Source organism: Podarcis cretensis, assembly GCF_951804945.1.
Source record: "Podarcis cretensis genome assembly, chromosome: 10".
NCBI classification, from domain to species: Eukaryota; Metazoa; Chordata; class Lepidosauria; order Squamata; family Lacertidae; genus Podarcis; species Podarcis cretensis.
In genome coordinates, this window is record NC_137179.1 from 4,471,421 (window position 1) to 4,484,434 (window position 13,014).

Genomic DNA, 13,014 nt, shown 5'->3' on the forward strand with positions numbered 1-13,014 from the left:
TGAAGCCTTCTTGTACTGTGATAAAAAGTAACGGTTTGCCTTTGCCACAGAAAGCAGAGGAAAACTTTAGCTGTGGATTTTTTAGAAGACAAAAGGAATTTTGGAGATTTGAGGCTGGGGTTATTATTGACGGGGGGTGACTTCAGGCCTAGGTGGGGTCACCTGTCCTCACTTCCTTCAGGTTTAGGGTTACGTCTGAACCGGGACTGTGTTCTTAGTAATGGGAGATTGGGCTGTACCAGTAAGCCCTTGCAAGCCCTTACAGGCGTCCACCGAAAGAAATCTGCAGGATTTTCACCAGCAAACGCACACACAAAAGCAGACCACACCACTGCATTTTAAAAGCAAGCCATCTTTATTGCCTGGGGGGGGGGCAGGCGGGCTGGGCTCTGATGCTCTGGGTCTCCCACTGCCCACCATAGGAAACATGCAACCACAAACACATTGCTATAAAAAAGCCCCCACCTCGAGGGGCTGTCAGTTACAAACAGTCCCGCCCGTGTGGGCCAGGATTCTTATCATCCCGTTTCCCCAATATTTCTTTATTATCATTATTTTTCTTTCCCGCCCCCTTTCTCCATCGTTTTCTATATAAAAAGGCTTTCCTCTCTCTTTTCTCTCTCTCTCTCCGGCTTGGGCTGCCCCCATTCCCAGCGACAGCAAACCAGTTTGCGGATGGGGTGGGAGGAGAAGGCACGGAAAACCCTCAACGGATCTACTCTGGGGTGGGGGGAAAACCCCCAAAACTTTGGCCTCGGTCAGCTGAGAAGGTCTGCTGCATAAACCCCCGTCCAACAAGCAGGGGGGTCGCATGGCGGACCTTCCTGGGAGACTCTACCCCACCCAGCCTTCGCTCTCGCTTAAAACGGTATCCTTCCCTTCAACCCTCACCTGCCCCACAAGCCATTGCCACTTGACGGGGCAGCTGCTCCTATAGTTCGGGGGGGTCACGGATGACCCCGGTCCACCTGGTCCCAGCAGAAGTCTTCTAAACAACCCTGCGTTCTGCTCCCCCTGCTTCCTTCAGTGGGCTGCCTCTCCACATCTCCGAAAAAGCGAAACTCGTTCAGCGGCGCCGGGAGACGGATGCCCCGGCGCCTGTGGTGTGAAAAATCTGGGCCCATAACCTGCTAAGCTCTGCCTTCCTCACCCCTCTCGCAACCCACTTTTTCGGGCAGAACCTCGTGGGTCCACTGTCGGGGGGCGCCCCACCACACGCCCCTTGCCTGGTGAACGCCAACTCCCGACACTTCCTCCTCCGTGACTTCCGGTTTCCTCCCCCCTTTACCCCCTACCCATTCTGAACCCCACCCTTTCCCAGCTACAATGGTGCACACCCCTTGCCCTTCCCCCCCGTCCCCCCCCCACAAACACCTTCACAGCCGGGAGAAATAGTTAAAAAGGCAAAAAAAATAAAGCGCCCCCAAACAGGCGAAAGGAATTGTCCCGAGGTTCCTCGTGGCGCCGGCCCCGCCCTGGGGCAACGTGGGGAGGGGTTTGGGAGGGGGGCAGTCTTTGGCGTGGGGGGGCGCAGGGCGGGGCCCAGACGAGGGGGGATAGGTGCCAGCCCCCTCCTCCTCCTAAGGGACGTTGACTTGGTAGGGGCTTCCGGGAACGCTCTCGTCGCCCCACTTGACGATGAGGATGTAGTCGCCCTTCTCCTTGACGGTGTACGTGACGTTGTAGACACGGTTGCCCATGTGCTTGACGTAGACCTCGTCGCAGGGGGTCTTGGGGCCGTGGACCCCCACCATCAGCATGTTGGTGCCTGCGGAATAATAATAGGAAGAATAAGAGTAAGAATAATTGGGATTGCTTTAAAAACTACTGTATTTTTCGCTCTATAGGATGCACTTTCCCCCCTCCAAAAATTAAGGGGAAATGTGTGTGCGTCCTATAGAGTGAATGCAGGCTGCGCGGCTAAGCCCAAAGCCAGAACGCTGTTCTAGCTTGGGGTTAGCTGCGCAAAGCCTCCATAGGGCAGTGGGGTTCCTTCACCTCGCTGACCTGCGGAGGCTACAAAGGCTGTCCCCGAAGCCTCAAGCCTTTGGAGCGCAGCGGGACCTCACGCTGCGCTTTGAAGTCTTCAGGGATCCTTGAGGCTGGCAGTGGAGGAAAGCAGCACTTCCCCCCACCGCCAGTCCCACAAGCTCGGGGGGCAGCGGCAAGGCTGCACGCAGCCTTTGTGCTGTTCCCCGACCTGCTCTTTGGGGCTGGCGGTGGGGGAAAGCAGCGCTTCCACCCACCAGCCCCAAAGAGCAGGGCGAAAGGAACCTGAAGCCCCCGGAGCCCAGTGGGAACTCCCGCCACACTCCAGAGGCTTTGGGTTGCCTTCACTGAAGCCTGGAGAGCGAGAGGGGTCAGTGCGCTCCGGAGGCTTCGGGTGAACGCACCTTGAACGCACCTTGATTTAGAGGGTGTGATGGCCTGGGAATCCGGCTGAACCGGAGGAATCCCAGCCTGCACAGGAGTCCCCGCCTCCAGGGCCAGCTGAACTGGGGCAGGGCCTTGATTCTGAAGTGCCTGCACCAGTGCTGGATCCTCAGGAGCAGGCACCAGGTGATCCCACTCTGGCTCCGGAGGTGGTTGAGGACTCAGTGCCTACAGGTGAGTCTCCCCCTGGGCCCAGTAACCCTTCAGCCTCTCCTGAACTGCAGAGGCTCAGGGCAGAGAGGCGAAGGGAACTGGTTTCTCCCAGGAGGAGTGCTCGCCTTAAGGCCAGGAGAGGCGGGTCTCCTGGGGGCCAGGACCGCCCCTGGCCTCAGAGAAGATAAAGGCCAGTCAGCCCGGTCCCAGGTTGCGGGAGCAACGTCGTTGATGAGCTGTTTCGGCCAGCATCCAGTCCTGTTTCCCCCAGAGTTCCTGTCCTTGCCCGGCTTCCCTCTGTGGACCCCGCTTCGCCCGAGGAGGACTGTCTGCCAACCCTCAACTCAGGTCCTGGACCTCGCCCCACGGTAACCTCCTCCCCCTGGACCAGCACAGAGGGGGAAAACAAGAATTTTTTTTCCCTGTTCTCCCCCTCCTATGGTCCGGTGCGTCCTATAGAGCGAAAAATACGGTATCTCACAAAACACGGTTCCAACCACAACACTCCAGAGATTCGACGATGCTTACCAGCCTTGCTGCAGTCGACGGTGAAAGTGTTCTTCTGTCCGACAAAGGCTTTGGTCAGCCCAGGCCCCCGGGCGACCACCTTGCTGGCGTCGGAGGAGAACTTGGGCAGGGCGCTGTAGCTGCCTCCCACCGAGGATGATGAAGATGAAGAGGAGGCCCTGGTCACCGTCTCCACCAGCACCGTCGAGGTTTCGTGGAGGCTGTGCCCGCCTGACAGACGGGGTCCTGGGGAAAGGGATAGAGAGGCAGGAATGAAGAGACCCAGTTGGCTTTCTTCACATAACTGACCTCTGGAACTCCCTGCCACTGGAGGGAGGTGACAGCACCAAGAGCGGATTAGGCAAACTCGTGGGCTATGGGTGGCTCCTAGGCTCTGCGTCTGTGGTGGTGGCCCAAGAGGGCCACAATAAATGTGAGAAGGTGTACCCCTGTAAATCCTTGAGTGTGCTTCTAATAGGGAAATTATGGTAGCCTGTTGCTTTATGAAACTGATGGATACGATAATCTTTATTGTCATTGTCCCATGCAGAACAACGAAATTGAGAAAAGCTGCATCAGATATTCAAAACCCAACAAGCCTGCTATCCCAGCTATCCCAACCTGGTTAGCCCCCTAAAAACTCTGATACCCCATAATTAAAGACAATATACTCCCACACAGACTCCTTACACTGCGTTTAAACCCAAATCGCATTTGGATAGAAGCTGTTTCTCAGGCGGCTAGTCCTAGTCTTTGTAACCCTGGACCTTCTTCCAGAAGGCAGGAGCTGAAAGAGATCATTTCCGGGGTGCGCACTATCCTGCGCTATCTCTGCAACTTTCTTATGGCACCTGGAAGCATAGATTTGATCCAAGGTGGGAAGAGTGCACCCAATTCTTCTCTCTGCAGTCTTCACAACCCTGGACAGCATTGTTTTTCCCGTGACCGTGCAGCTCTCAAACCACACGCACAGACCATAATTTAATACACTCTCCGCAGTACAATGGTTAAATGCCATCAACAGGTCCTTTGAGATGGTTTTGCAAGTTGCTGCCCCCCACTGGGACAGAAATACAGCTAATGTGTGAATCACAAACATATAGCTCAGGCATCCCCAACCTTCGGCCCTCCAGATGTTTTGGACTACAATTCCCATCATCCCTGACCGCTGGTCCTGTTAGCTGGGGATCATGGGAGTTGTAGGCCAAAACATCTGGAGGGCTGAAGGTTGCCTAAGCCTGATATAGCTCAAAGCTAGAACATAAGTTGCTACACGGTGCAAAGGGCTACCCGTTACACAGGTTCTCAACATGCACACTAACACAGTGTAACAGAACGCGGTGGGAATCAGAACTTAATCCGCAGAAATTGCCAGCGCTTATTGCGCATGTGTATTAAACATGACGTACATGATTGGTGAAAACTGAAATGCATTGTTTGAAACTTTATAAATACCAGTGCCAGGGCCACCAGGCGGGGTTGCAGTTTTGCAGAACGATCAGACGGTAACCTATTGCTTTGCAATAAACAACGCTGGACTCCTCTATCTCCTCACGTTTCTGAGTTTTCCTTGGCGTAAACCAGCCTTCCTCAACCTCGGCCCTCCAGATGTTTTTGGCCTACAACTCCCATTATCCCTAGCTAGCAGGACCAGTGGTCAGGGATGATGGGAATCGTAGTCTCAAAACACCTGGAGGGCCGAGGTTGAGGAAGTCTGGCGTAAACTCAGGACATACCGCATTTTTCGCTCTATAAGACGCACTTTTTCCCCTCCAAAAATTAAGGGAAAATGTGTGTGCATCCTATGGAGCGAATGCAGGCTCCTTGGCTTCAGTGAACGCAACGCGAAGCCTCCGAAGCGCAGAGGGCGCACTCCCGCCGCGCTCCTTGGCTTCGCGTTGCTTTCGCTGAAGCCAGGAGAGCGAGAGGGCTTGGTGCGCACCGACCCCTCTCGCTCTCCAGGCTTCAGGGATAGCCGCCTGAAGCCTTCGGAGCACAGCGGGAACTCGTGCTGCGCTCCCATGGCTTCGGGTTCCTTTTGCTGAAGCCGGGAGAGCAAGACTCTCTTGGCTTCAGCAGAGAGGGAGAGCTGCTCAGCGTCCCTTCAGCGAAGCGGGGGGAGAAATGGAAGGGGCTCTGTTTCTCCTGCTGCTTCACTGAAGGGGTGCTGAGCAGAGAGGGGGAGAATTTTTTTTCCTTGTTCTCCCCCTCTAAAACAAGGTGCGTCCTATGGTCGGGTGCGTCCTATAGAGCGAAAAATACGGTAAGCTATTTTTGGCTTGCAACACCTCCGCAATCGCAATTGCTGGAACCGCAGGACGTGAGAGGGCTCTCAGGGCTTGGATCCCGCTTGTGGGGTTTCCTAAAGTTGGCCACTTGGAGGTTGCCCCCCACGCCTGCCCTTTAGGGAGCTGGGTGCCCGCCTCGTAGGCAGGGGTGTCTTGCCCATAGAGGCAAGTGGCGCAGGACACCAGGGCACCAAGTTCTGGAGGGCGCCAGGGAAGAGGCGAAGGCTGGACGCGGTGCCTCCCAGCATCAGCTCGCTGCCCTCGCCCACCTCTGCCATGCCGCGCAGAGGCAGCGCAGCACCCGGAGCCTCCACCTGCTGTGGCCACTGCAACACGGGCACCAGGGAAGAGGCGGAGGCTGGACGTGGTGCCTCCCAGCATCAGCTCGCCGCCCTCGCCCGCCTCGCTGAAGCAGCGCAATGCCCGGAGCCTCTGCCTCTTCCCTGCCGGAGGAGCCGCCCTCCAGCCGCTGCCCGCCTCCTCCAGCCCCGCAAAACTGCCAGCAGCGCCGTAGAAAGGTCAGCAACTCTGGAAAATGCCGGAGGGATCTTTGCACCATGGTGCCAGATATACTTAAGATGGCCCTGCTCATTATATGTCATTTCCCAGAAAGCTTTTACCTCTTTACATGTCTACCACGTATGCTAAAAAGTACCCTGCTTTTCCTTATATTTCCAACATTCAATTTTTGTTCTGTACATTCTGGCCAGTTTAACTGGTGTTAAACACCACCAAACATCATTTTCAGGGACGTGGGTGGTGCTGTGGGTTAAACCACAGAGTCTAGGACTTGCCGATCAAAAGGTCGGCGGTTTGAATCCCCGCGACGGGGTGAGTGTTGGTTTCTGCTCTCTTCACTGTGCAGCGAAAGGCTTGTCACAAGACAATGTTTACATTCCACAGACAGCATTGCTGTTGTGTTTTCCCACGGGAAAGGGAGACTGGATGTGACGTACACTGGTTTCCTGTTTTTCACTGTTCTCACAGTGTGATTCTCTCCGTGCTTCAGAGGAGAGAGGATGCATTTTCTGCTCCGACAGAGGCAAGATGCATTTCTGTAATCTACCAGCTTTGAAATGTAAATATAGCAATATAGAGCATGTTGGCACGTATTCCTCATCATTCCGCTGTTGCTCGGTCCCTGCTGCTGCCCACATAGCAGTTCGAAAGCACGTCAAAGTGCAAGTAGATAAATAGGTGCCGCTCCGGCGGAAAGTTAAACGGTGTTTCCGTGCGCTGCTCTGGTTCGCCAGAAGCGGCTTAGTCCAGCTGGCCACATGACCCGGAAGCTGTACCCCGGCTCCCTCAGCCAATAAAGCGAGATGAGCGCCGCAACCCCAGAGTCAGCCACGACTGGACCTAATGGTCAGGGGTCCCTTTACCTTTACCTGTATACATCATTTTCACAACATTTTCCTGAAGCGTCCTGCGTGCTGTAAAATTAATACCTTTACTCCATAACCTCTCCCATTTTTCTAACTGTATATTACGGTCTGTGCAGTAGCTATTAGCAGGAGCAACTGAAAGTGGTCAGCAAGCTTCTGAGTCACACAGGACGCTTCTTCTTCTTCAGGGTCTACTCTAGAGAGAAAGGCTGCTAGTAATGGCACGTCTATGGACCGGTTGTGAGTTTGGTCCTGGTGCAAAGGATGCAAATGCTGCCTTGGAACGCTGTTTGGATCTGTCACTAGCGGGGGGGGGGGGGCGCTGTGCCCTCAACAAGTTCAACCTGATTTACGACGGCACCAAGGACACCCCCATGCAGGCCTTCAAGATCTACGAGGTTTGCGATGCCCCACAGCCCAACGGAGGTACCAGCCGCCCCCTGTGCACTTGCAAACCCCAACTTTCCTGCTGCTCCCTAAAAAGAGCTGTTTCCTGCGCCCTTTCTCCCCGCCCCTCCCCGAAGCAAAAACGGGAAGCTGTCTGTCTACCGGCTCTGGAAGACAGACAAACACCCCATCATGCCCCTCCCAGCCACCCCCTGGCAGCCGAATGTGTTGCTTGTGAGATGCTTGGCTACTTTGCCCCCTTGCCATAGCTGGTCAAACAGGTCCGGCTGGCTTTTGAAGCCCTGTGGAAACCTGCTTGACCTGCACAGCAGTGGGGACATCTTACCCATAGAGGCTAGTGGCACAAGGCGCCAGGGCGCCAAGTTCTGGAGGGCGCCAGGGAAGAGGTGGAGGCATCCGCTCGCCGCCCTCGCCCGCCTCCTCCAGCCCCGCAAAGTTGCCGGCAGCGCCGTAAAAAGGTCAGCGACTCTGGGAAACGGGCGGCGGAGGGATCTTTGCTCCGCGGCGCTGGATATACGTAAGACAGCCCTGCTCGCAGGGTACCAACCTGTGACCTTGGCCTTGAAGGGGCTGCCCACGATGTGCTGGGGTCCGCCGTACTTGATGGAAATGAGGTAGTTTCCGGGCGCCATGGGCATGTAAGTGACCTTGTGGCCCTCGGGGTACTCCTGGCAGTCCATCTGCACCTTGGAGGGGCCGTCGATGGTGACCGAGAGGGCCCCCGACCCTGTGTTCCGCGTCTTCACGAAGAACTCGGAGGAGACGCCTGCCAAAGGAGGAGATGGGGTGTTAAGCAACTCTGAGCTGCGAGAGGACGGGGGAGAAATTGAGAAAGGCCAGCCCCGCAGAGCGCCTCCTCAGCTGAGAATTTCATTGTTCTTTCCACCCAAAATTTAATAATAATAATAATAATAATAATAATAATAATAATAATAATAATTTATTATTTATACCCCAGACACTCTGGGCAGCTTCCAGAAAAATATCAAAATACAATAATTCATCAAATTTTAAAAGCTTCCCTAAACAGGGCTGCCTTCAGATTTATTTATTTATTGGATTTTCCATATTAAAATGTACATTCACACCACAACATACTATATATAAAAACAAGATTCCCAAGAACCTCCTCCCCTTTGTGGGTCTTATTGTAAATTTCCCCCATTCCTTATTAAAGTTTTGGTCCTCCTGATTTCTGATTCTTCCAGTCACTTTTGCCATTTCAGCGTAGTCCATCAACTTTATTTTCATTGTTCTATCATGTTTCCTAAACTGCTTCGTCAGTCGTTGGGGTATATATATATATATATATATATATATATATATATTTCATGAAATAAGTAACCATTAAGAATGGCTAAGTAATTTGTAACAACTGGGGCCTGAGCTTGCTCCTCTTCCTCTTCCTCTTCCCTCCTCCTCCCTTCTTCCTTTTGTGCTGTCTCTTGGAAGCCCACTGCAGGCGGGGGCTGACTTTTTTCTCTGATTGTTTCGACCGATCTGGTGCAAGCCACTTGTTTGTGGCTGAAGGAGGAGGGGCAGGGTGTGTGTGCTTCTAATAATAATAAAATAATAATAATAAAAGTTAATCGGGTGGAATAAGGGAGCTGGCAGGTGATACTATAGGCGCTGCTCCAAACTTGGCAATGAAGGTCAAGAGCGGTCTGACAAATATGAAAGTTGGCCAATGTGAGGGTGAGTTGCAAGGAATTGCAGCGGTTACAGCCTAAATTATTTATTTATTTATTCCACACCTATTTGGCTTGGTTTCCCAACCATTCTGGACAGTTTCCAACAAAAGGTTAAAAATACAGTGGACGCTCGGGTTGCGAACATGATCTGTGCGGGATGACCGTTTGTACCCACAGTAGCACGTCTGCGCACACACGGGTTGCGATTCGGCGCCTCTGCACATAGCGCGATTTAGCGCTTCTGCGCATGCACGACCGCCAAAACCCGGAAGTAACCCGTTCCGGTATTTCCGGGTTTCAGTGGTCCGCAACCCGAAAAAACACAACCTGAAGGGTCTGTAACCCAAGGTATGACTGTACATTAAAACATCAGTCATTAAAAACTTCCCTAAACAGGGATGCTTTCAAATGTCTTCTGAAAGTCGGATAGCTGCTTATTTCCTTCACATCTGAAGGGAGGGCGTTCCACAGGGCGGGCGCCACTACCGAGAAGACCCTCTGTCTGGTTCCCTGTAGCTTTCTTCTCGCAATGAGGAAACTGCCAGAAGGCCCTCGGAGCTGGACCTGAGCGTCCGGGCTGAACGATGGGGGTGGAGATGCTCCTTCAAGTATACTGGACTGAGGCCGTTTAGGGCTTTCAAGGTAAGCATCAACACTTGGAATTGTGCTCGGAAACGTACTGGGAGCCAATGGCAGCTGATGGGAAGACGGGATGCTTACCTGTGGTTCCGCCCTCCAGGCCTGGCCCATAGGCTGTGACAAGTCCTGGGTCACCGGCCTGACTCTGTTCCCCAACGCGAATCTTGAAGGGGCTGCCGGGGATGTGTCTCCCATTGAACCGGACGTCGATGGAGTGGACACCGTTCTCGTGGGGGATGAAGCGAATGGCGTACTTGTCTGTGGAGGGACGAATTAAGTACTTAACCCGAGGTACCACTGTATTCATCGAAACAACCTTGAAGTATCAATGACTTCCCTTCTTCTCCTTCCACGGTTCATTTTGCATAACATAGTAAAGGTATGGGGTAAAGGGTAAAGGGACCCCTGACCATTAGGTGCAGTCGTGACCAACTCTGGGGTTGCGGCGCTCATCTCGCTCTATAGGCCAAGGGAGCCGGCGTTTGTCCACAGACAGTTTTTCTGGGTCATGTGGCCAGCATGACTAAGCTGCTTCTGGCGAACCAGAGCAGCACACGGAAACGCCATTTACCTTCCCGCCGGAGTGGTACCTATTTATCTACTTGCACTTTGACGTGCTTTTGAACTGCTAGGTTGGCAGGAGCAGGGACCGAGCAACAGGAGCTCACCCTGTCGCAGGGATTCGAACCGCCGACCTTCTGATCGGCAAGTCCTATGCTCTGTAGTTTAACCCACAGCTCCACCCGCGTCCCTTTGTATTACATAAATTCCTGCATATTTTATATAAACTCAACCATTCAGTATTCCATTAATACTTCCATCAAAACTTATTTATACTGTTGAATTTATCTCAATGCTGCCCGTATTTTCAAGTGCACACAGTTCCCCCCCATATAATCAATAATCATTTTCCAGTCTTCTCTAAACATATGTTCTTCTCATTCTCTTATTCTGTATGTTAAGTCTGCAAGCTGCGCGTATTCCATCAGGTTAAGCTGCCATTATTTTTTGGTTGAGACCTCGCTCAATTTCCAATTTGGGGCTAACGAAACACGGGCCGCAGTAGTGGCATACATAAATAACCTTTTTTGACACCTGGGAGTTTCCGTCTGAATTATCCCCAACAAAAAGGACTCTGGTTTTTCTTGGGGAAAGTACTTTTAAACAATTTTTTCAATTCATTATGAATTATTTCCCAATACTCCTTTATCCTTTTACAGCTCCACCACATATGACAGAATGTACCCTTAGTCTCATTGCATCTCCAGGACTTATGTGATTCACATCTTAGCATGTCTACTCAGAGTTAAATACCATCTGTAAATCATTTTCGGGTAGTTCTCCTTCAAGGAATAAAGGTAAAGGGACCCCTGACCATTAGGTCCAGTCGTGGCCGACTCTGGGGTTGCGGTGCTCATCTCGCTTTACTGGCCGAGGGAGCTGGCATACAGCTTCCGGGTCATGTGGCCAGCAGGACTAAGCTGCTTCTGGTGAACCAGAGCAGTGCATGGAAACGCCATTTACCTTCCCGCCGGAGTGGTACCTATTTATCTACTTGCACTTTGACGTGCTTTCAAACTGCTAGGTTGGCAGGAGCAGGGACCGAGCAACGGGAGCTCACCCCGTCGCGGGGATTCGAACCGCCGACCTTCTGATCGGCAAGTTCTGGGCTCTGTGGTTTAACCCACAGGTGTTTAAATAGAGGTTGCATGGCCGTCTCCCAGGGATTATTTAGCTGTGATTCCTGCACTGCGGGGGGGGGGGGGGTTTAGACTAGAAGACCTTTGGGTGTCCCTTGTACAACTCTGTGATTCTATTCTTCCCAGAGATGCGGCAATATAGAGGAGACATTCATGCCTGCTTTTCAAACTTCACTGACAGCGTTTGCCTAACGCAGTGGCTTGGAAGGGGCATTGCGAACCCAGCTGTCTCGAATCCGAATCTCGCTCTAGGCGCACACTTTGAGGGAAGGCTATGCCGGCTGGAACTCCCCGAAACTTCTGGGGAACGCCAAGCTGGCTAGCGAAGGCTGGGTCACCCCGGCTCTGATATGCAAGTCCTATAGGGTGTCGGGGCTCAGTGCATTAGCGGGGGTTGGACTAGATGGCCTCTGGGGGTCCCTTCCGACTTTACAACCCTATGAAACTCGAAGACGCAAGCACTGGGCATGGGGAAGCAGGACTGCTTCCTCCACCGCCACCGCCGCCGCTTGGCGAACTCACCGCTGTCCAGTTCTGAGACGTAGCACTCCTCGACCACGCCGGCGGGTGTGTGGACTTTGGCATCGATCACGCCGCGAGCCCCGTTCAGCTGCACCGCGAAGGAAGCCGGCTGGTTCACCTTTAAGCCCGTCTCCTGCGGAGACGCGGAAAGGAGGGCTGGGTGAGACCCACATGCAGGAGATCGGAGGGTGGAGCTGCCCTAGATATCGGAAGGCGGCAGGCGACCCTGGAATTCTGATGAAATCTGGGGAATCTGGAACATTACTGACAGTGGAAGCCGAGCCATTACGGCTGGTAATAATAATAATAATAATAATAATAATAATAATAATAATAATTTATACCCCGCCCATCTGGCTGGGTTTCCACAGCCACTCTGGGCGGCTTCCAGCGAAATATTAAAATACAATAATTCATCAAATATTAAAAGCCTCCCTAAACAGGCTGCCTTCAGATGTCTTCTAAATGTCAGGTAGTTGTTTATCTCTTTGACATCTGGTGGGAGGGTGTTCCACAGGGCGGGCGCCACCACCAAGAAGGCCCTCTGCCTGGTTCCCTGTAACTTCGCTTCTCGCAGGGAGGGAACCGCCAGAAGGCTTTGGTTTTGGAACGGACTTCCGGAACAGATTAAGTTTGAGAACCAAGGTACCACTGCATTCCCCAGAACGATTCTCCCCGGAGGGTAGCACTCGAACCCATGGCTTCAAGTTACAAGAACGGAGATTCTGACTCAACATCAGGAAGACCTTACTGACAGCAAGAGCTGTTTGACAGTGGAACGGTCTCCCTCAAGAGGTGGTGGACTCTTCTCCTTCCTTGGAGGTTTTTAAGCAGAGGTTGGGTGGCCAGCTGTCCTGGATGCTTTAGCAGAGATTCCTGCATTTCAGGGGGCTGGACTAGATGACCCCTGGGGTCCCTTCTAACTCTATGATTCTACGACTGACAATCTCCTTTTAAAGCTATCCAGGTTGGTGTCATCACTACTTCTTGGGGGGAGAAAGTTCTGTATGTTAACTACTGTATTTTTCGCTCCATAAGACGCACCTGACCATAAGACGCACCCAGTTTTGAGAGGAGGAAAACAAGGAAAAAAATATTCTGAACGAAACAGTGGATGTATGATTTTTGTGGTTTATGCTGTGGCCACAGACATGTGATTTGACGATGAGTTTGGGGTAGCCCAATGCAAAAATCCTGAGGGTCCATGTGGATCCGTGCTTTGTAACCACATTTTTGCGTCATTGCAGCCCCAAGAAACAGTGGATGTATGATTTTTTTTGGTGCAGGC

The 13,014-nt window shown here is 52.6% G+C and overlaps 1 protein-coding gene across 7 annotated transcripts in view; it reads right to left on the reverse strand.

The window, feature by feature from the left end:
• Window positions 1–336: 336 nt before the first annotated feature.
• Window positions 337–13,014, reverse strand: part of FLNC (filamin C) — a 131,148-nt gene continuing 118,470 nt past the window's right edge. For all 7 annotated transcript variants that reach the window (XM_079992087.1, XM_079992086.1, XM_079992082.1 and 4 more), the window contains 5 exons: window positions 11,727–11,859; window positions 9,586–9,762; window positions 7,722–7,940; window positions 3,115–3,339; window positions 337–1,768 (listed from right to left, as the gene is read on the reverse strand). In XM_079992087.1, the coding sequence (XP_079848213.1) occupies window positions 1,581–1,768; window positions 3,115–3,339; window positions 7,722–7,940; window positions 9,586–9,762; window positions 11,727–11,859 (942 nt within the window). In that variant the 3' untranslated portion in view covers window positions 337–1,580. The remainder of the gene's footprint in view (window positions 1,769–3,114; window positions 3,340–7,721; window positions 7,941–9,585; window positions 9,763–11,726; window positions 11,860–13,014) is intronic.